This window comes from Stylophora pistillata, chromosome 6, assembly GCF_964205215.1.
Source record: "Stylophora pistillata chromosome 6, jaStyPist1.2, whole genome shotgun sequence".
Lineage (NCBI taxonomy): Eukaryota > Metazoa > Cnidaria > Anthozoa > Scleractinia > Pocilloporidae > Stylophora > Stylophora pistillata.
The window spans coordinates 13,529,812-13,553,544 of record NC_142524.1 but is presented as its reverse complement, the minus strand read 5'-3'; the positions used below and the strand labels follow the sequence as shown (position 1 = coordinate 13,553,544).

General features: G+C 39.1%; 4 protein-coding genes across 5 annotated transcripts in view; 2 read left to right on the top strand and 2 right to left on the bottom strand.

The window, feature by feature from the left end:
* Positions 1–2,051: 2,051 nt before the first annotated feature.
* On the bottom strand, positions 2,052–3,839 carry LOC111326504 (putative skeletal organic matrix protein 5). Its single transcript, XM_022930516.2, has 2 exons — positions 3,804–3,839; positions 2,052–2,795 (listed from the first exon to the last, which is right to left on the bottom strand). Exons 1-2 carry the CDS (start codon positions 3,822–3,824, stop codon positions 2,286–2,288), a joined length of 531 nt encoding a protein of 176 aa, XP_022786251.2. The 5' UTR covers positions 3,825–3,839; the 3' UTR covers positions 2,052–2,285.
* Positions 3,840–8,477: 4,638 nt separating this feature from the next.
* LOC111326478 (uncharacterized) lies at positions 8,478–18,368 on the top strand. Its single transcript, XM_022930482.2, has 8 exons — positions 8,478–8,558; positions 8,643–8,762; positions 9,099–9,191; positions 10,084–10,203; positions 10,612–10,704; positions 10,843–10,951; positions 16,200–16,354; positions 17,571–18,368. The coding sequence occupies exons 1-8, from the start codon at positions 8,478–8,480 to the stop codon at positions 18,078–18,080; spliced, it is 1,281 nt and encodes a 426-aa protein (XP_022786217.2). The 3' UTR covers positions 18,081–18,368.
* A 996-nt stretch (positions 18,369–19,364) lies between these two features.
* Positions 19,365–20,451, bottom strand: LOC111326493 (uncharacterized). The gene is made up of 2 exons (XM_022930505.2): positions 20,259–20,451; positions 19,365–19,838 (listed from the first exon to the last, which is right to left on the bottom strand). The coding sequence occupies exons 1-2, from the start codon at positions 20,421–20,423 to the stop codon at positions 19,740–19,742; spliced, it is 264 nt and encodes an 87-aa protein (XP_022786240.1). The 5' UTR covers positions 20,424–20,451; the 3' UTR covers positions 19,365–19,739.
* An 11-nt stretch (positions 20,452–20,462) lies between these two features.
* The window catches only part of LOC111326494 (abscission/NoCut checkpoint regulator), a 152,091-nt gene continuing 148,820 nt past the window's right edge, over positions 20,463–23,733 (top strand). For both annotated transcript variants that reach the window (XM_088763208.1, XM_088763207.1), the window contains exons 1-6: positions 20,463–20,574; positions 20,940–21,061; positions 21,932–22,028; positions 22,168–22,312; positions 22,552–22,646; positions 23,018–23,183. In XM_088763208.1, the coding sequence (XP_088619334.1) occupies positions 20,518–20,574; positions 20,940–21,061; positions 21,932–22,028; positions 22,168–22,312; positions 22,552–22,646; positions 23,018–23,183 (682 nt within the window). In that variant the 5' untranslated portion in view covers positions 20,463–20,517. The remainder of the gene's footprint in view (positions 20,575–20,939; positions 21,062–21,931; positions 22,029–22,167; positions 22,313–22,551; positions 22,647–23,017; positions 23,184–23,733) is intronic.

The following is a 23,733-nucleotide window of genomic DNA, read 5'->3' as shown; positions in this document are numbered from 1 at the left end:
AAAGAGTTCCCTTTTATTGAACCAAAAATTTTCGTTTAGTCTTGCATGACCAGACAAAACAAGCGTGCGAAAGCCAGGCATGGCACAACTTTCAGCGCGCGTTCACTCGTTAAGTCGGTTGAAGCCAAATGTAACCACGTTTACTGAAATTCATAAAAGAAAGCTCTTTCTGAGCTTTGTATCTATAAACAATTGCTACAGTTATTCAGTCATAAGCAAAAGTAAAAAACTGTCCTTTGATGTCATTTAAAAATGTACCGAATTTTGGAGGAAGAAGCTTCTTTGACCTTCACGGCCCTTTCGAAAAGGGCAAAATGAGACGAAACGTTCCTCCGTATGGATAGTGGTTGACACAAGGAAAAAGCCACGATGTATCTTAGCTTCTGGAGGTCGTCCTTCTCGATGGCAGGTTTATGTGAGACATTTTGTTTGCTGCTTTGCTTAATGCTTTTTATTTGTGCATCGAGCACCAAGTTTGATCTTGAAAATCTTGAATCAGTGGAAATGTTTGGGCCTCTGCTTAAAGGAGGGGCATTGAGGAATCTTTCTATTAAATCAAGGATCCTAATAAGGTAGATTTGCTGTAATCTTCGCCCTCTTTCCTTATGGCTTCTGCATAGAACTTACATAGATTTTGATCTCGCTAGCCAATTTTCATCACTTCATGCGGAGTTTGAATTGGTTTTTTCTGTACAGTAGACTGCAATTAAAAAATTCGGATATTTAAAGATCTTGATTTTTCAACTTGTTCTAGCCTCTATTTATAGTGCAAGCTCTTTAACAAAGCAATTTTTACTCAGTAGTAAAGGCTTCAACAACTAATTTCGTCTTATTTTCAGCATTATTGATTTCTTTAAAAAGTGCTGATAGCTGATAGCTGCTTTTCGCCTTAAACTGTAGACACAAACCAGTTTGGGATTTATTTCGTTTTTTTTTTTTTTAGTGCGGTCGGCCAACAAGCTCTCCAAGCTCGCTTTCGCTTAAGCTTGCCAGTCTCTTTGCGGGTTGTCCAGGAAATGGGGAATCAAATAGGACAAAGGATGGCATTTCTGTCTCATTTTTCAGCCATTATATCTATAAGAAACAATTTCTTGCGAAACATATGCTTACTTGGAAACATTTACGGACGTTAGCAGCCTACACCCAGGGGGAAACAGTCAGACAGAGAACTCACCAATCAGAGTACGCGCTTTACGTGATTATGTCATAATTAGGAATGGTGTTCATACACCTGAGAACTACAAGTGCCTTTTTTGGTTCTTGAGAGAAAAAAAACTTGAGCTTTGGCCTGCGTTAATCCAGCGCTGTTACTGGGCAGTTATGTGAATGAATTAAACACGTTCTATTTTCGTTAACCCCTTCATGTGCGTTACATCCAAAAGCAAACCATTGCCGCTTTGTTAATCAAAACGAAAGCAATACTTTGTAGCTACTAGAAAATAGAAAAAGGTAAAAACTAGTAAAAAAAAGGGGACAGGCAACAATGATCACACTGTCCAGTTTTGCTTTTGGTGATGATGCGTGTTTTGTTTCGACTGCTACCTTCGCTGTGACACTAGTAATGGTGTTCGCGGCCCATAACAAACCGTAGAATTTTCAAAGCAATCACGATTTGGGTTGTTAGACAGACAACAAATATCAGTTTGGATACTAAGGAGGTAGTGAGGAGTAACGTATAGCCTGTGAATTGTTGTTTCTTGCACTTACAAATTATTAACAATAAGCTCATTGAAGTATTCATGAGCTTTCAAAATCATCAAAGGAGGAGGCTTATACGAAAAATCCACTATTCTATCATTTGAACATATGACACCTTTTTTTTGACTTCGCTCAGTGCTTAGTGGTAAACTATCATATTTCGAGTCCTACAGAGGGCGCACGCTCGTCACAAGTGTGTAACAGCTCTTCTTGATCGACCTTACCCTAGAGAAACACCTGATCGATTAATTAAGTGTACAGCTAAACCATCTAAATATTATTTGAATAAGCATGTTAACATTACCGATTGCAATGAGAGATTGCAAAGGCACAATCTTAACTAGGAGGTTTGGTGTAATTGAAGTATAGGCTTCGGTTCTCTTTCAAGGAACAATACCCTGTACCATAAATGGAAACAATAAAAAATTATATGAGCTTGAGCGGTGTACAAGGTGATGACTCAAGTGGAGGATTAATTATTCTCAAAGAAATAAGAAAATGTACGGGATTAAACTTAAAGTAGTGAAAACCAGAATGCAGAGGTTCCTCTCCCTAGGTCCTCTTTTCTCAAAAGAATTCTTGTGTAATTACTGAACAAATATATATCCCATGACTTTGATATTTTTGTTTCCGTTATCTGCTCCCCATGCTGCCACGTTTCCACAGGTGTTGGAGTCCGGTGCTGTACCAAAACCGATTCTGGAATCACAGCTATTGCAGTCATTTTGTTCGTTACCAAGGATACCAATCCTTGCCTTCGGGTGACCAGAAAACGGTGTGTGTGCATTAAACCCTTCTCTATTACAATTAAGTTGCAAGGAGCCGTCGGAACCTAGAAGCGACTTCCACACATCGCGACCAATTGACGTGTTACGATATTCCCCGTCAGCAATCAGTGAGTGCAACGAGTCAGCCGTTTTGTTAATCATGATAAAGTTTACTTGCTCGCCGTTTTTCATACTAAGACAGATTTTAGTAAAGCTTGTATTCCAGTAAGTTGGTAGCTTGGTCTCTTGTTCATCAAGGCCTGTCATTCCCGCTGAAACGTTGAATCCCTTCCTATTGCTCCAGATCTCAGAATCATAGTGGAAAGTACTCTATACAATAATGAAAACACAATCTGTTAAAAGCTAAGCTTTGAGTTGAAAGGTTACGAGATGTCACCTGTCCATCTTTTCAAATCCTCTTGTATATTCCTTAGTTCCATTGATTCAAAAGTAAAATTTAATCTGATAACCAGGTATCATATCGTCTGTGAGCGAACCTTCGCGAAAATATTTTTTAAGTATGCACAAGTTTGGGGTGCACAGACATCTCATAAGCTTCTTATCTGCTAATGGTAAGGATAAATTCTAAATCATTTTTCAGTACCTTCGGATATTTTTTTCAAGGACATTATCATTTTCAAACGGGTGATGTCCAAAAGGTTTATTAACACCCTACTTAACTGTGAATATATGAAATTCAACGATATGAACTGCAGGTTAAGAAGTGAATATCAAAGAGATCTTCACATTATTGAACACAACTTAAGCAGTAATGAAAATAAGACCTGAAAAAATTTCAGGCCTGTACGGGATTTAAACCCATGACCTCTGGGATGCCGGTGCAGTGCCAGTGCTCTACCAACTGAGCTAACGAGCCAACTGAGAGCTGGTTAAAGGAATGACTATGGACCATTATAATGACCAGCTTAGCTTGGTTGGTGGTTCAAATCCTGAACATGCCTGAATTTCTTCAGGCCTTTTGTTTCACTACTGTTCAAGCGATGTTCATTACTGCTAAGATCGCTTTGATAATGAAACACCTTACTCTTACAAGTGATTTGTGATAGATTTTAAATAAGGATCCGGTTTCTAAGATACCAGTTTCGAAAGTAGAGCTTCGAGATGACACAAATATTTCCATGGGTCAAAATGTGCCTATGTTTCTCAAATACTTTATTGTAATTTCTTTCTCGACGATGGGGTCATTTTATATCTTTCAGCACAGTGTTATTTCTTCTCACGAGAACCAGCGCTGACTTGACAAATACTTCAACATATTTCTGTCAGTTTATTTGTCCATTAAGTTTTTACAGGTTTTACTTCCTATGTTACACTGACCTTAGAACCATTCACCTTCATAACTAGTGTCCAACCACCGTCTCCACACGTACCAAGGCTCGTCAAGTGGCAATAAACTGGAATCGTTTCTGATTCAAGCTTTAGTGGGTAAGCTTTATCACTACGAGAGCTGTAAGAGAAAAATAAATTGATAAAGTATTGCAACTGAAGAATATCTTGAGTAACTTTGCTAAAATGATAATAGTGATGATTAGCTTTAGTATCCACCTTTCACTGACGAACGAAAGGTTGACGATCGAAACGTTTAGTCTTGCCCTGCATCGAGATGACACCTAATTTTTCCACTCATATGTACAATATATTGAGGCTGAGTCAGAAACGGACACCATAACTAAACGGTTTTGCAAAGAGTGACGTTCATCATTCGCAAAGCTCAGTGATGAAATTACGTTAACTCTAACAATAATTGTCCTCTTTTTTCCACCGATTGCGGTAATTGTTTCGGGGTGAACCAAAATCAAATGATTTCCCTGCAGAAAGGCATGTATTCATTTGATCGCAAGATTAGCGACTACTTTGAGTAGCGCCCTAGATGTAAAGGAATCGGTAATCTTTCTGATAAATGCATGGAAAGACAAGGGGTCAAGCCTCCCTCCTGAGACATATTACCTTAACGCATGCATCATTGAGGGAGCGGCATTACCGCGATAGATTGTTGTTTAGGTTCCCATTATTATATAGCAAATGCAGCAAAAAATTTTTCACATTCTGAAAACATCGTACCATTACATACCAAAAACCATTGTTTGACATCTGAAAAACACATTCATCACAATCGAATTACAGCTTTCCTCTCTTTTGGTTTTTCAAAACCCTTTTGACCTAATGTTGTGATGCAAGTAGCTGGATCTCCGCAATACTAGTAATATCAAGCTTTATAGTATTTGGATACCAATCGCTTACATGTCGTTTTCCGTATTGTTGAAAAGAGACAAAAAAGAAACACATTCTTCGTGATTACGTAAGTGTTGGGCAGAGGGTGTAACAAAGTTTGTTAGTAATACCACTTGGAAGGTCACTGGTCAATTTTAAGTCATTTTCAAGACCTCTAGCGATCAAGTTCAAACTGACACATCTTCTATCCAGATGCAGTCATCTTCTCGTGCTAAACAAAGGTTACCATGGCCAAGATTCTGTAGCAGAGAAACCGGTACAACTAAGAGAATTCACGAATGATTTCAAAGCGGGCATCAGCCATGATGGAGTCGCACCTAATTCGTGGAGCCCTGCTAACGAAACATGGGAAGAGGAATCGAGCTCAACAAGGTTGAAAATCGCGGCTGTTATCGTATTGTTAGTTTCAGTTATTGCCCTTGTTCTGAGTTTACTGCTGGTGTCCGGAGAAATCGGAGAAAAATGTGAATGCCGCTCCAACAAAGGTTAGACAATTAATACTCTAGAAATGCATTCTTTGTGACAAAACTCGCCTCAGTGAGTCGGAAAATTTACAGGCGAAGGTATATTTTTTACTTGAATTTATTTTCTAGTCATCGGCTTTGTTGTTGTTATAGTTATTTTATTTTTGTGTTTGTTTGTTTTGTTTCGTTTTGATTTTTTGGCCTAAAAAATGGATCTTGAAGAGTCACAAAAATCCCGGTTTGTCTGTTTCCATCGGAAAGTATTTTCAAAAGTGTTGTTCTAAATATATTTTCCTTTGGTCAACCAGCTCAGGCAAAAGAAATCAAATTTTCTAGATGAGAAACTTGCAAATCGAAACAGCTGCAGTATTTGAAAAAGACTAATAGAAGGCTAGCTAGACAAAACCCAATACAGCTCTTATCTTTGCGTTTTTTCTTTTTTCTATCTTTTCATACAAGTTGCTTTGCGGCTAAAAACTAGGCTGAGAAAGGATATTTTCAGTTAATGCCCTTCATTATGGTCTACTGGGTCTTGATTATACAGAGAAAGTTCCTGTTACCAATGGAAGTTGTCACAGATGACGAGATTTACTCTTTTCACGTTCGTAATCAAGAACCTCACGGGGGGCAACAGATTTTCGAATGTTTTCGGCAGGCAAGCAGAAACATTTGTTGATTTTATTGATAAAAAGGAAAGTTTTCACCATAGGTCCATTTCGCTCCGTGCTCTCTTGCCAACTATGCTTCAGGACTGAACCTTACTCAGCACCATAGTTAGTAGAGGGGACTGGTTAGGAAACGCGGTAAACTTCAAAGGGCGGGCCTATTGTCTGTCCCCTGAGCTTCGCTTGAACGTCACGTGACCAATGACAATGCACAGAACCAAAACAACATGGAGGACATGAACGACTTATTTTTCTTCGGCGACGATTTTGATGCCATATTGGAAACTTTGGAAAACTAGGAAGAATTGCAAGAGCACTTTGTCGAAGCAGCTGACTCTGTAAATCTTTTAGAAGCCTTTAAAACGTTAAAACAAAGTAGAGTCCCCTCTACTAACTATGTCAGCACTGATCGGCGAAGAACGATCTCTCGCTCTTACACCAAATATTGGGGCTCCCTGCTCCCACGGATTATGGGTCAACCTTGCTTCACCGCGTGATTAGCAAATATTTGCACGAAACAGTGACAAGTTTTGTTTTGCTACCACGGAAACGACATGGGCGACATAGTACAAGTTTATTATCATTTTTTTATTATTGTTTCTCGCAGGCTTTCCACCGAGGGAGACGGTTTTAAAATTATTTCAATTCCTCGAAAATTTTATTGTTTTTATTCAGTGGGTGACTAAATATTGACAATCCTATGTATCTCCATTCTTGTTTAGTATACCCTGGCCTGTTATGATCGTTTTTATCATCCGCAGCGCTTCCTGCTTCCGTTGCAAGGCTTAGAAATGATCCAGACAAATTCAGGGCCTTGGAAGAGAACGTAACTAATCTGGAGCGAGGCTTGGTAAGGAATATGTATGTTTTGCAGTTCCACAGGTGATTCGAGTTGAATATTCAACAATGTGTACAGCCTCCCTGGCGTTAGTTACGTAATGGACTTCTTTACAGGTTTTAATTATGTAGTAATTTTCAATCCATATTTTTTTCGGCGCCACTCATTATGTTTCTACGCTGTAGGAAAGTTACTTGCAAATCTCATGTGTTCGCTTGGTTGCTGGGGCAAATAGGTACTAAACTATCCAAAAATGTCTTGAACCGTTTGACCCTTTGAAGTCACTAGCATCTAACTTCTCCTCAAAAAGACATGCAAGAGATTATGTATTGTTTACAATCTCTTGGGTCATGACAACAAAGGAAATGATCACAAACAAACGAAGCTCTTGATTTTTAAACAAATTCATCTCGTCAGCACCATTTATAGGGAACAGTTTGCAGAATATGCATGCAGATGTTAGGGTGTGAAGGTAATCATTTGTTAATGAAAACCTCGATAACGATCTTACCACCTCGATAAAGATGTTTATTGAAAACTGGATCATTGGATAATGCAAGTCAAGACTTTTTATTGGCTTAGCCATTATGGTATATGAGCCAATATACCATAATCTAATATCTGTACATTGTAACATCCGGTTTCTTCTTACAAAATAAAGTCGAGAAGATTTGTCTAATATCTTAGGGGCGTTTTTAATAAAACAATTATGATTCCACTCGCGCTTGTTGAATATGAGATGATTATAGCCAACGAGGCGCTACGCGCCTCGTTGGCTATCTATCGTCTCATATCCAACGCGCGTTCATGGAATAATTGTTAAATATCTCACTACTTTTGCGCGCGCTGATTGGTCAGCTTGGGAGAAGCCGATGAGACAAAATTGGACACCAATAATTTAATTTCTGACCATTTTTCGGTATGTTGAAAGAAATAAACTTATTTTTTTAATATATGTGGGGAATATACTAGAACAATTATTCACCTCAGTGTCGGTGGAAGTGGTGGATATTTACAACAATTCACCTCCACTTCGGTAAATAATTGCTAATTATTGCTTGGACATTTTAAAACAAGACTCCGCCTATAAAACGAATCTCGAAGGATGCAATAGCTTGTATCAACGTAAGAGTAAAAAATTCTTATTTTCCATCTTTTCTTCAGAGAGAGAAAAGTATCGAAATAGAAAGCGCCCGTTTTTCCTCACATGATCTATTTGAAAAGCACGACAATTTTAGCGTAAAGGTAACTATGCGAAGTTCCCACGCATAAGTACATCGAATAATTTTGTTGACTGCTGGTTTTGCTTTCTCTGAAGTCTGTTAGATTTGAGTACTAAGAGACTTTAGCAAGAACTGTGTTCTTCGCTCGCTATTTTTTTTTTTTTTTTTGTTCAAATTATAAATGCCAATGCATTCTACAGTTACGCTAATTTTATTGTTAGCTTTTTGCCGTCGATGGTAAATGGGCAGCTAGATTTTTTTTACCATCATTTTTTGGAATAATTTGAAGCACTTTATGTATTTATTTGTCTGTTAAAAAATGATCTTTTGAGCCTTAGGCATTATCCTCTGGAGATTTTCTTGAATTAGATCGGAATTGTTCAGTAAAGATATCTGGTTTAACGTTGTGGGCTATGGATGTCGGTTAAGTTTAAGTAACCCTTCTTCAACAGACTGAGATGGTCTCTCCGAATGCAATTATCAAACACACCGGTTTAGACTGGCTTTGGAGAGGACTGAGCTCATTATAATACTTAGCACTACTACAATGACTTTTTTTTCGGATCAACATGACTAGAAACCAACTTCAAAAGCAAGACGATGACATAGCTTCTTCCCTGATGGAAGCACGTTTGAATACCACCATGCAGGTAATAATTCATTAATTTATGAATCGTGCACCTGTACCGAATGGTTCAGATTCACTGAAGTTTCTTCATGACCTCTGCCTTTAGACAGAGATATGGCTAAACACAATCCAAGAAGATGCAAACGATGCAAGGTATCAGCTGATGGCTTCTGATGCTGTTGCAAGAGTCGATTTAGAAGCTGTTAACACAAGCGTCAAGTTAAAGGTCAGTACGTCTGAGGTTTAGGTTTCTTTCTTTTACCGAGATGTTCTTTTATCACAAGTGGATCTACTGTGGCCTTTTTTTTTTCTTCATAGTTTGCACAGGTTCTTCATGTACGACCCAAAGTACTGACATAACTGGCACATAGGACTCCGATCACTCACACACTATCGTCCTTTTCTAATTCTCAAACTTTATCAATGGGGAAATTGTTTGTATAGCTAGTTGGCGAATATACCGCACAACATGGGAAATAGAATTAGGATTGGAGGCTGAATGAAGCTTCATTCGCGTTGAATGTCACCAATATCATAGTGAATAATTAATTAATCTCCTCAGCTCGGAGACCTTCAAGCTGCTTCGGCTCAGTTGACGATTGACTTGGATGGGACAAACACTGAGTTGGAGGAAGCTAACAGTACTGCAATCAAGGTGAGGTAAATTTTTATCAGACATAAACAATCGAACTCAGCAAATAGACTAATGTTCGACAAAATTCAATCATAAGTTTTAGAGAACAGGGCACGAGAGTACGTAAAAACATTTCATTCCTATAATAACTTAAAGGAGCATTTTTGTAATTGATTAGTATGCGACGTAATTCACCTTTCAGTTTTTTGCATTTTGGAAGCTTTAATTTCAATCCAAGTATGTCGCTTCGACTATGTCTGCTTATCCTTCCACAGATGAAAAAATATACCAACCCACCACTTCCTAATGATAAATAGTAAGAAAGAAAAGGTCTATAATATGGTCCAAAAAAATGGTCAAGAAAATGGTCCAAAAAAATAGTCCACAAGTAATCCAACAGTCCATATTTTATCCAATGCCACTTCGGCTCCTTTCGTTTAATTTGTTTTGTTTACCATTCATGCCTTATTACATGATCAGACTCGTATCACGCCTGCCTCTTCCTTAATATAATAAAGACGAATTTTCTAATGAATATGGATAATTCATAAAGCGCGTTCATGTTTAAGCCATTAAACCCTTGGAGTTACCAGTATTTACATTCTCCTTGTAATAACACTGCTGAAGCGTTCACTAAGATCATGAAAGAATAAGGGATTATCACCAACTAAAGAAGCTTTGATTGATAAAAGAATTCTACTTCCGGCTTGATATCAAAGGACATGTTCAGAAAACAGCACTGATGATGGAGAATATGGTTACTGATGTCAGGCTGTTGCTGAAGGGTTCAAATAGCAGCTACGACTGCTTAGACACACTGACCTAACTGAATTGTTCATGTGCTTCATCGTTAACAAAGTTTGTTGGTAATAATTTTAACTCATTGCTGTAGTTTCGTATTTTTACTACACAGACAAGTTCGGGGCTTAATGCTTTACGGGATGATTTGGACCAATCAAAGATCCAACTCGCGGACGCTGATAGCGAAGCAAGGGAGTCAATCGTAGTCGTTAATATGTCTTTTACTGCAAAGGTTTGAGGTTACTTGATTGAAAATCTGACTGCTACTTCGAAATCTATTCGTTTGGAGGTAACTCAGCAGTCTCAACTTACAGCTATCTTTCATTCAACCAAAGGAACCCAATAAAGGAGCAATTTAACTAACCGAGGAAACTAACTGAGCAACCATCAAAAATACTAAAGGACAAACAGGATTGAAAAAGAGCTTTTGGGATGAAATGAAACACAAACAGACGAAAAACCAAGCATGGAAGAAACCAACAACTATCGATTTCGAGCCCAAGAAAATTATGAAAAATTTTGTTACGAAAATTTACAAGAAACCCATGAATGCAAGCCCCCACCTTCCCTCTTCCCATAAACTAAGAGTCTACTCAACTATTTCATTGAGCCAAGAATCTTTATCATTTTGTCATTTCAGCTGCAAAAGCTTGACTATTCTGTGAAGCAGTTGACGTCTGCATTGAATATAACAAACAGTAACCTAGCTGAGATCAACGATACCTTAAAAGAGGTCAGTGATATGATATCTAATTATTTTTTTCGAAGTAAGACATCCGAGTTATTCATCAAGAATGGACGCACGTCAAAAGACAAACTGATAGCTTTTAATTTCAAGCTGATTATATTTTAAATTGCTTCCCCTTTCAAGGCTTATTGCTGTTCCAATCCGTGCCAAAACGGAGGATCCTGCTATCCAGGAAACGACAAATTTCAATGTGTGTGTACTGAAGATTACACAGGAAAAAGATGTGAAACACGTATGTAATTTCTCTAGCATATGCATGTGTTTATAATGATACACTGTTGTTAAAACGTTGGCGACAAATAATCTCATTCCAGTGACAATTTATGAGCTGGCTGTTGGCAATTCAACAACTCAACAGAAAAATTGAAATTCTCGAGATGGTACATGAGTCTTACTTTCGCTTTAATAGATAAATTAGTTTTCTCTGTAACTCCGCAGGAAGAAAAATAAAAAAAAGGAAAATAAATATATATGTGTGTGTATATATATATATATATAAATATTATGAGAGGAAAAAAGGACGTAACTACATTTCCCGACAAGCCTGTTTCGTGAATCGCTTCACTCTTCAGGGGTTTAATGAAAGAATATTCATGTGACTATCGTTTATATACTAGGCAGATTTGCATAATGCGCGGTAAACTTAAAAACTTTAAAGTTCAGTTGTTGCGTAGCAACGCTTTGTTTCTGTGTCGGCATGAAGATACGAGTTCGTTACGCTTATTTAGTGATGAGAGGTCGGGTCGGTAAATTATCAGGAATTTTTCTTTTAGGCAGAGGTTGCATCTTTTATTGGAGCTGTTGTAGGGAGAGTTAGATGATAAGATGCGCCATGAGATAGAATAGTCAATGTTGTCGTTCTTGAGTGTCCAGATGTGTTTGCTAAGTTCGGTAGAGTTTTTGTGCTTGGTGTGGCGGAATGATGCGGTGTGATTTCTGTGTCTTGTTTTGAAGTCGGTTTCTGTGAGTCCGATGTATGTTTCAGAGGTGTTGTTGTCGTTTCGTGTGACGGTGGCTTGATAAACGACTGAGGATTGAAGGCAGTTACCATTGAGCGGGCAATTGTTCTTTTGTCGGCAGTTGCATGTTTTGTTGGTTTCCGTGCCGTCTTTGTTGTCTTTCGTGCAAGGTGAGTGGGACGAGTGTAAGATGCGCTTGTTGTGGTTGTCGATGATCTGTTTGGTGTTGTTCATACAGCTGTAACTGATTTTGATGGTGTTGCGGTTAAATATTTTGCGGAGGCTGTGGTCCTTAGTGAAATGTTTGTCGATTAGGCTGAGGAATTTGTGTCCGATATTGGTGCTGACGTTCTTGCTGAATGGAGGGTTGTACCAGAGGATGTTGCTAAGAAATCAACGCTCATACACAAGCGGCAGCCCTGGCAAAAGAAAGGAGAAACGACATTTGACGTCACGATGGGCAGCTACGACGGCGCCGAAACGTGCGAGCTAGTAGGAAGTTTCCTTCTTTCACAGCTACAAGACCTCAACATCAACGTAGGACTCTACAGAGACGACGGACTAGCCACCACCAACACCACGCCGAGAGACACCGAAAACATAAAGAAGGAAATTTGCCGCATCTTCAACCGCAACGGACTACGTATCACCATCGAAGCAAACAAAAAGATTATCAGCTTCCTAGACGTCACTCTCAACCTAAACAACAGCACCTACCAGCCCTACACAAAGCCTAACACCACACTACAGTACGTACACCGCGAGAGCAATCACCCACCGATCACCACAAAGAACATACCTGCCAGCATCAACAAACGACTTTCATCCCTTTCATCAGACAAAGCTTCATTCGACAAAACCGCCCCCCCGTACCAAAAAGCACTTGACGAAGGCGGATACCAATACACCCTTCACTACGAACCCACCACGGCTGCAAAACGCAAAAACAGGCAGCGAAGCAACATCCTCTGGTACAACCCTCCATTCAGCAAGAACGTCAGCACCAATATCGGACACAAATTCCTCAGCCTAATCGACAAACATTTCACTAAGGACCACAGCCTCCGCAAAATATTTAACCGCAACACCATCAAAATCAGTTACAGCTGTATGAACAACACCAAACAGATCATCGACAACCACAACAAGCGCATCTTACACTCGTCCCACTCACCTTGCACGAAAGACAACAAAGACGGCACGGAAACCAACAAAACATGCAACTGCCGACAAAAGAACAATTGCCCGCTCAATGGTAACTGCCTTCAATCCTCAGTCGTTTATCAAGCCACCGTCACACGAAACGACAACAACACCTCTGAAACATACATCGGACTCACAGAAACCGACTTCAAAACAAGACACAGAAATCACACCGCATCATTCCGCCACACCAAGCACAAAAACTCTACCGAACTTAGCAAACACATCTGGACACTCAAGAACGACAACATTGACTATTCTATCTCATGGCGCATCTTATCATCTAACTCTCCCTACAACAGCTCCAATAAAAGATGCAACCTCTGCCTAAAAGAAAAATTCCTGATAATTTACCGACCCGACCTCTCATCACTAAATAAGCGTAACGAACTCGTATCTTCATGCCGACACAGAAACAAAGCGTTGCTACGCAACAACTGAACTTTAAAGTTTTTAAGTTTACCGCGCATTATGCAAATCTGCCTAGTATATAAACGATAGTCACATGAATATTCTTTCATTAAACCCCTGAAGAGTGAAGCGATTCACGAAACAGGCTTGTCGGGAAATGTAGTTACGTCCTTTTTTCCTCTCATAATATTTATTCTGCTCTGCTTCAACGTATTGAGCACTGTCCCACGCGAAAATCGACTTGCAGACTTCCTATATATATAGTGCTCCGTCTTAAAATTTACTTATCTGCGTTGCATCGGTCTTGCCTCTATATTTATATTTCATATTCGTTATTTTGGGCCGATCAGATCATCGCTGATCCAACGTACAAGAGTAGGAGTATCGTCCACGGTTACCTGCTGAACATTTCACAGTTCTCTCATCTCACTGCCTCCTGATGCGAGAGAGAAGAGACCCATGGAGCCGGAAGATGAGAGACCCTGGGAACGACGTTGGGTATCCGGGTACAATGCATGGGATTAATTGCGCAATTTCACACTTGCCCCTCCCCTTCCCTAACCCAATAGCAGTCAACTGATAACGAGTTAGGGTTACTAGCGTTGGTTTAGAAGGGAAAGTTAGGGTTATTAGTGTTGTTATTAGTGTTGTTTTATTAGTGTTGTTTATTGCTCAGATACGGACATTAATCTAATGGCTGTACTGAAAGAAAGGTTTTTCCGTTTTAGAATGGACCTCTAAACTAAACTCTTACTTTGGTACAAAATCCATCATGTATTTTTTTTCGAACCCCATTTAATTTCGTTCAGGTGAAGTGTTATCAGTCGATGCATTTGACACTCATGGACGTTCATCCGATGGTTATCTCCTCAGGGACTATCTTAATGCCATACAAGGAAAGTATGTAGTCAGCCTCTTCCATGGTTTTACAAAATGAAGTAGAGCGCGATGGTAAACATCGTGATAGTTACGGCGGTTTCAAACAAAGAGAGAGCTTTGAGTCGAGTCGGGACTAGACCCAGATCTCCGTTTTTCTCTCGACCCCACCCGGCATATCAAGGTTTTTTATGGTTTTTTAATAAAAAATGTATTACCACACCATCATACTCTTGCAATGACCTAACAAAAGTTCATTTTCTGTTTTTATTCATCTGCATATCTAATCGTGTAAAGGACCAGTAGTTATCTATCCCTGGGGGGAGGGTAGGGGCAGTGGAGAATTTTGGGGGGAGATCACATGGAGAGGATATAAGTCGTCGACAGGACAGAGTGCCAACTACCTGCCAATGAGGTAGAACCACAAGAATATTATGGAGTCTTATGGGGTATCATGTAAATTTTATGGTGACGCTACCAAAATCCTCCAGCGTCCCTCCTTCCCTCCTCCACCCCCCCTCCCCCCCATCCAGCGAGAAATACTGCCCTGTGCCTAAACTGGGATCATCTTTTATTATTCAGGACGTAATTTACAAACTTCAGCTATTCATTTTTGTGATATATAAGTCTACTGCCTTTTCATTGTTAAGTTTCATCGTTTTGGTGACCGTTGGAGATGAGGGTTCGCGACATGTATCACCAGCAATCGACGCACTCAGGAGACTGGGCGCGAGTTATCCCGACGTTGCAGTGGGGTGGAGGGAGTCATATGCTCTTATTGGCTACGCAGGAGACAACAAACCATCTTAGATTGAGCGAAAAAGCGCTGTAATAGCAGCTGGGCCCACCATTATATCTTCTAGAATTCCCTTAATATTGTGTAAGTTTAGACGTTTTTACACCAAAAAGCGTTGAACACAACCCTATTTGGGCTAAAGCGGTGATATTTCAAGTTTTAAACGAAACGTTATTTTTATTATGAAGCATGCAATTGATTTCCTGATATGTATATACATGCATCCATGCATTTTTATTGTAATATCTGTCAAAACTCATATCATCTTGGTTCGAGTCTCTCTGCGAGCCATTGATCTTATAATTTCCTGCGTTTATTCACGAACGCAGCATTCTAACTGGCCAGGACTGACAGATAATCTACAGAGGTATCAACAAAGATTACAGAAAACAGCACTCTTTTTGATGCCCTGAAGGCAGGAAATTACATTTCCTAACTTCTTACGGCCCTTTTTCGAGTAAAGCCGCCATAACATCGTCAGCGGCGCTTATGGAAAGGGTTATCGAAGCCCTTCCACAGTAGACAACTCCGGCAAAAAAATATGTAGAATTGGAATTAGACTCATAAATATCTTTACTTCTTTGTCAATATAAGATTTCTTTTTCTCCTTTACTCAGATTCTGAGAGCTGCAAGGGGGCATATAAATACAATATGTATAAGAACGAGTAAGTAGTGTTCAGTCGCTAAAAAGTGTTGAAAATCTCAAGGTAAGGTGCGCTTTGATTCCGTTTCTTTTCAGTTGAAGAAAACTAAGTTTTCTATAGGAGAGCAGATTGATAAATAGAGTTTGGTTGGTGCTATCTTAACCCTTTCGCTACATGTATCAAGACCTCGTTAGTAATTCATCTTCCTAACCCCCATACAATGCTTATGGTGCGAATTCAGAGAATTTGATCATACTGGATCAGGTAATGATCCTCTAATTGACATTTTTCTCTATTCTCATCATTTTTGTGCTTGAAATTGTATTAATAATGTAAGGAGAAATTCTGTCTTGGTCGCCTATAGGATGTTCAGGGGTTAGATCAATTTTAAGCCTTCATATAAGACAAAGTGATTTACTTGAGGAAAATAATAAATTCATCATTTCGAGAAAAATATATTTATTTAGAATGCGTGTAACTGCATTCGTAGTTCATTCGGGTCCTTTTCTTAAAGAAAGTTTTTTCAACAGCCTAGATAAAATGCAGTCGTGATCTTTTACTTTCTATCGCGCTTTATTAACCTTTAAAAGTACGGGTTTTTTTTCCTTTCTGTAGTGCTGTCAGCAACAAAGCCTACACTTTGAAGCTTGGATCACACACTCTGCCAGTTTACTGTCAGATGACTACGCTTGGTGCATGTGGAGGCGGTGGTTGGACTCTGGTTATGAAGGTGGGTGGTTCCAAGGTGAACATAAGTCAATTGAATAAATGGGATTGGGACTGAGTATTCTAAAACTAAAAGCAAAGTAATCACATCGGCCAATCAAAAGAAAGAAAAATACCTTTAAGGAGCCAATGAGAACTCAAAGTAAACATAAACAAACTGCCCGAAGCGCGGGAAAACGCAGGCGTCCAAGTCGCGATTGGTTTTAGTTTTGAATCTGATTGGTTGAGAGAGAGTGGCGCAAGCTTTCTGGACCAATCACAAAGCAATGTAAAGCAAAACCAACGCAGTCTCCGATAATATTTTACGTTCAACCCACAACTGAAAAGTGCTTTCAACACTTTAACACGATGTAGCTTGTTAACTAAGTACCTATGCAGCCCTTCTTGCCCAAAAAAAAACATCTTGATGAATGTGGGATTAGCAGAGTCTTGGAGAGTTTGGAAACTATGACTTTCAAGACTTTGCAACGCTCTGCAAACTAAAAATTTCCTTTAATCTCATGTGCGTTGTATCTGACAATAGCATACTTCATTGGGTAGTCTTCTGAAGTAAGACTAAAAAGATTGCTTATAGTCCGATTTTAAATAATGTGCCTATTTTCGACCTCTATACATGTTAGGGAGCATGTAGAAAGTACTCTCATTGGTTATCTAGGGTGTTGCAATTGCGTGATATTTTTTAGAACGTTAGATGTTTGATTAAGTAATGTGGAAGAGGTGCTACAAAATAAGATCTAATCTTCCTGATGAAGTCGGCTATTGTCAGAAAAAAGCTTAGCATTCACCAACTGTTCAACCATTTACATCCTAAGATCAGTACGTATATTTCCCATACTAGTCTTCATACATTTCATGAGGTGCTACTGAAGGAGACCTTGTTTAACTATCAAAAGCTCCTTTGATCGACGATCATCTTCTCTATTCTCCTGACCTTAATGTGTGATTCAGGGGTGATATTGTAAGGAGAAATAACAGGCTAGTCACCCTAAGGGGTCAAAGAGTTCAGCCTCCTCATCCCGGATAGCGATCCTTGCAGCTTAGTAGCCAAGCAACTGATCAGGAAATGTCGTGTGAACCAATTAATTAATTAATCATTTAATTAAACCAATTAGTTGACTCCTGCACCCCGGATTACACTTGTACTGAGGCCAAACTCGTGATATTCTTTTTTTTTTTTTACTCCAAAGCCCCATTACAGTAAATTTCTGGAAACTGATGAGGTCATTATTTTACAGGACACTTTCCAATATCATTCCAATCTCTGGGGTAACATGGTGGAGTTTGATGCTTCTGCGGGGATAACAGGATTTGACGAGCAGGAAACCAAGCTACCAACTTACTGGAATACAAGTTTCAACTCGATATGCCTCGGTATGAAGAACGGTGATGAAACTAACTTCGTCTTGATCAATGAGCCGGCTGATTCCCTGTATTCTTTGATAGCGGATGGGCAATACCGTAGCACTTCATTGGGTCGCGACTCATGGAAGTCGCTGATTGGTTCAGAGGCCTCTTTGCAAAACTACTGTCATGCCGAAGGGTTCAATGTACACCCGAATTCAACCAATTCGAAGGCGAGAATCGGTTTGATCGCCAACAACGAACAAAGTTGTGAAACCTGTGATTCTAGAATTGGTTTTGGTTGCACAGGCGCGGGCTCCAATACGTGTGGAAATAGGGCAGCCAATGGTGCAGACAACGGAGATAAAAATATCAAAGTGATGGGATACATCTTTGTTCAGTAATAAGCATTTTTGCGATAGTCTTTGTACAGGCCTTCTGTATCTGCATGTATCATCATGTGAGAGGTGCGCATAGAAAGATAGCTGTAACGCAGTGGTCAAACGAAGGGCATGCACAGGGATCAATTTTGGCCGCACACACACCAATTTCCCGCGCAAAAATTTCTGGGGAAAGCACAAAAACTGTTGTATCGCAAAATTAGCGAAGAAAATTGAAACGTTCATAGAAATGTGTAAAAGGAAACAAAGTAAGGGAAAGGAAAATTCGAGACTTCTGGAAAACAAAGCTTATTAAGTACGGGTATCCTGTTTATTCATCATTCTGTTTTGAGCTTTACCAAAAACGTTAGGTGCTTCTAAATCACTGTGACTAACTGGCTTGTACGGTGCCATGTAACTTTTGTAAAACAACTTAGTTCTGGCAGCCCGAAAGCTTCTAATTATTTCAACGTTTGCACATGCGCAGATGTTTGACTGCTGTGTTTGTTAAAGTAGACCACAAAGTCAAGATGCTTGTGATGTTTAGATATTTTGTGAGGAGCAAAGTGTCAATAGTCCGGCTTAGTGCACCTAATAAAAAATGTTTTTCTATGTTTGCTAGCAGTGATGATGAACCCTTCACAAGCTAGCATCAGCATGCATATTCTCCATACTGTTCTCTGTACATTTCCTAAGATGCTGACAAGGAGAATTTGTTTAACAATCAAGAACTTCTTTAGATGGTGATCATTCCTTTATTTTCACAATTCAGGGCTGACATTGCGAGGAGAAAGCTGATGTTGCTCACTCTTAGGGCTCAGAGTTAAACAGTGGCTGCATCATGTTACCAGTACTTTTATTTTCGTGAGCATAGCTTATTAGCAAAGTGTAGTTAAGTGTGTCCTTCAGTGCATTTATCTAAATAATGCAGAGAATCTTCTCAATAATCTAGACCCACCCTTTCAATGAGAGTAAAAATTCCTCCACAAATCTAATACCTCCACCTGGCAACTTTTTAAATTTTTCATACCACCAAAAAGGTTGTCTCGTGTGCACATGGGGCTGCTTATGTAAAGGAAGTCTAACCCAAACTGCAGTTTAATGCACATAGTATGCCTTAGATATTATCTGTAAGAGGGTGGATTTAAATAAAAGTCCATCCACTGTTAGCTTTTGACTCTCTTTCCACTGTTCAAAAAAACAAATGTTCAGATGACAAGGGTTCAGCTAAACTGAAGATAGTTAACAATGCAGTTTTGTTAAACAATAGCTAAACTTTGTTTAATAACTGGCCCATGGAAACAGGTGTATCTTCTTTCAAATTTTTAATTTCTGTGATACATCTGTTGACTCTTCTTGAATAGGACAGCAATTCTACCCATAAAAAGGAAAAACCGAGAGATTGTTGACCTGCCATCAAGAATTTTTGTGGACAATTGCACCATTTACAGCACAATTACTTTCTCTCTAACTTTTACCAGACAATTGCATCATTCTCAAAGAAATGCAATCTATGGCAGTTTTACTGTAGAAGCAAGAGAGCATTTTCTCTAACAAAGTGGCAAGTGTTCCAATGAGTCCTAAGGCTCCCTTCTTGGCTCATTGTAACCTCTCAAGAGTCACAGTCATTGCTTACAGGTTTTTAGGGTTTGGATCGGTTGTCAGCTCATCCCTTTTCACCAACTACGGCTTTTTCTGTTTGTTCTGTTTATCAATGCATGCCTTGAAAGCTTTAACGTGATCTTGGCACTTTCTCCAGTCTTTATTTACATCCATACAATCCTTTAAGAAATAAAATAACACAGACAAAAAAAAAGGTCTCTCTCTGCTTCTAGCTAACCCAGGGCTCTAAGCTCAGCACTTTTTCAACGTACCATCCAGCCGCTAAGATCATTAACCCTTAACAGAAATCATAGGAATGTAGAAGCTCATACGTGAAGTTACAGGTTTCTTTTTAGACAACACAAGTAAGCTTATTTGGACATGGATTGTTCCTGCCTTTCGGTCAGTGCAGACGAGAGAAAATCACCAGGGTTAACCCCCTCCCCTATCCAAAATCTTGTTTTCCCGCTCCCCATTTTCGATCGACCTCGAAACTAATTTGTGTCAAATTTATGGGTTTACCACGGTGTAAAATCTGTGAATTGTTTCCTCGCGAGTAGCAGGTTCTTTACGCCCCTTGGGTGAACATTATTTACCCACCATCAGAGCATAGTGAAGGTCTGAACATCCTGATTTTTTTATCCTAGTATCAAAGGGATCTTCTTCTTCTTCTTCATCTTCTCCTAATTCCACATTTCCCTTCTCAGGATCTTGTTTTCCTCGTTTTCCATGACCATGGGACGATCTTCCGCCATGTTGTGACATGACTGGCTAAAGAGACATTCTGTGTCTTACACGACCAAGTATATTCCTGATACAACCGCTGCTAAGTCAGACTCATGATAAAATAAAAACAATTATGGCGGGTTTACAATGTTTTGCTTGTGGGCAAGGATTTGGCTTCTTCAGACGAGAGGTTAGTTCAAATTTTTCCTTTGAATGAAAATTCTTTGACACTTTATTTTTCATGATATATTCCGCGAGTTTTTGGAGGAAGGGTCGCCTCAATCTGGCTTACAAAAACTGAATATTCTCTGTTAGCTGTCTTTTAAAGTGACACTAAGAAAAGTTAACGTTGCACTATATTTTTGTTGGCGTACTGTTACATAAGATCCAGCTTTATTGTACAATGAGTCTAGAGTTATGCGTTCGTCTCTCAAATTCGGCTCCCCACTTTTGTGGACAATTTGATTGATATCAAGATAAATTATTGTTGCAAAGCGCGCTTCATTAATTTGTCTTTCATTAATTTCTGATTATTACTGTCTTGTGTAACCTCAGCATGGATGTAAGAATTGTGGAAGACTTTTCTGCTCTGGATGCACTTCTCAGTCAATTATTTTACCACAACATGGGTCAAAGAAAATGAAAGTTTGTGATCAATGCTACAGAAATCTTACGAGGTTAGTTGACTGCAACTTAATCCACCAAGCTGTTGCGCTTCTGCGGTCATATCTCGTAGTTTAGGTATACATCGTCATAAGCAGAGAGCAACAATCTTTTCTCCAGTGCCAAAACTCAAAGGAAACTGGTTTTATGTCCAGAAGATTCCAGGATAAACTAAGAAAATGGGCACCTATGTTAGATAATTGCCATGTCGCAAATAAGGGTCTATAATATGATAATAGTAATATAGATCAATTTCTATAGCGCATTTCCATGTAAATGCTCTAATGCACTTTACAACACTGTGTGGGGGACTTTTCCAGATACCCGGCGTCAGTTTACAATGAATAAAGAAGAAATTTTATAGATGCCCCCTCCCCCCATTCCCAGTAACCAGGCCAGACCACGTAACAGTAACCTCATGGTGTGGGTTCTTTAACTTCCCCTGCCGAAATTAACTAATTGATAGGTGTAGGAGACGGGACCTCCAGCTATACGTCCTATCCAAGAAGACAAAGCAATGTGAGTGAAGCGTCTTGCTTAAGGACACAACGTCAAGCCCCAGCCAGGACTTGAACCCGGGCCATCTGGCTCAGAGTCCGGCGCACTGACCACTGGACTACTTACGTCTATACTCCTAGCAACATTCTTTTAGAAAGCATTACTGCCTCTCCAGCCCCTCTCAATGTTGGTCTGTAAGATGACATAGACACACTGGCAATTAACAACATTGGAAGGGGGAGGTAGGCATTGTGCTGGTGGAGTGCCCCAACTAATTACAGTATGGGAGTGTGCAGTCTGCTGTAGCTCACCTTTATAAGAAAAAATCTTGGGCTCACGCTCCAGACCAAATTTTTTAAAATTGTTTTGCCTTTTGTCCGTTACAGAGATACACAAAAACAAACTCAAATTAAAGACAGAAATGATTTGAATGACCTAAACAAGAACACCCCTTTGCACAGACCTGTTTTAAACAGCTGTGAGGTAAATTTCAGTCTGGTCTCATTATTAATATGGTCCTTAAGACAGTTATGTTTGAGAAGTTGTGTAAAAATTTTGCATTTTTTGGAGAGGATGGCATTAAAAAGAATGGAGCTAATTATAATTTTCTGAATATTTTCAGAAAGGTCATTTGCAAAATGGAATAAGGAAAACAGTCATTGCTACAGCTGAATCTTCAGAACACAAAAATTCTTCAATGGATCCTGATGAGGCAATCCGTCAGAGGCTGGCAGAGCTTAGAACAAATGATTCCTCTAAAGATAAAGGTGTTGAAATGTGCAATATTATTTTATGGCAAGGTAGTCCTGAGGTAATGATCGCAGCATTTTAATTGGTTCTTGCTTGGTCCATATTTTGCAGCACTGGGAAATATTGCTCCTTGTTTGTTTTTGTATGAACCTCCAATATTTACTAATATAGCCTCCCTGCATAGTTGGTAAGAAGTCATCATTTTATCACATTTCCATTACAATCAATTCTGAACTTTTCTTAATTCTGTTCACAGATGATTCTTCAGTATCACAAATAACAGATCAACTGTTAGGAGAAAGGTTTGAGAACCTCACTGGAAGAAAGGCAACATCAATGCAGAACTCAAATGTAAATAACGTTTAGACAAAATCTCAATGTTATCAGTTCTTTTGAAAAAAATTATTAGTTTCGGTAATAACAACAGTGGTTCAGGGAGCCACAAAATATTCATGAGCCTCTTGTTTTAAGATGTAAAACAGATGTTTGCTCTAGAAATCATATACATGTATTAGTTTTCCTCTTTGTCATTTGAAATTTTGTTCTGATATCATGACACTGACCACAATTTTAGCTTTCAAATAGTTTGTTTTTACTGTAAAGAGAAATAAAATGATCATTACTCTTAGAGTTAAGTGAACTCTAACTTTTGACTTTTTTCAGCGGCGATAGTTTATTTTTTTTGTAAGTATCTTTCAAGTAATTACTTCCTTGTTCAACAGATCAATACCCTTCAGCCGAAAAAATCTGAAGTAGAGGAGGTGAATGACTTGATGAAACAAATGATGGAAGAAAACAAACTTGCTGAGGAGGATCCAACAGCCACAAGTAGTATCACTGATAAGGAAATTGAAGAGAGACTTGCCAAGCTGAAAGGCATTGATCCAAGTGAGTGTACTGTTACTTGGCTGGAGTGTAATTGTATAAAAGGATAACAGCTTTAGAGTCAGGGTCCAAAATTGATACCAGCTGGTCTTTCAACCAGCTGGTCACCAAGAATGCAACAAGAAATTGAGTGTTGGTAACCAGAAGTTGAAGTGCTAGTCACCAGCAAGCAAAAGGCCTTAAAAATGTTTGTTCAATCTTTTGTAAAAATTTTGATCTTACTTCAGCTCACAGCTGCTGACCAGTATCTAACTGATACCAAATGAAAAAATGTTCCTTGCACCTCTAATTGTAGAGGGTAGTTAGCAGTGGAGAGGATTTTATGTCAGAGTTAAATTTTCAGAGTGTCCTTTGAAATCTCCAGGCAATCCCAGACATGATTGATGCCTCTACAAGAAATCTAACTAATCTTTCATTTCAAAATACTGGGAGGTATTTTTTTGCAAACAATATTTTGAAATTCAGCTGAGTGATGGGGAACCTCTTCACAATCATGGTAACTCTGTTGTGCAATAAATTGCAATGTAGTCATGCAACTCAGTTAACCCTTTCA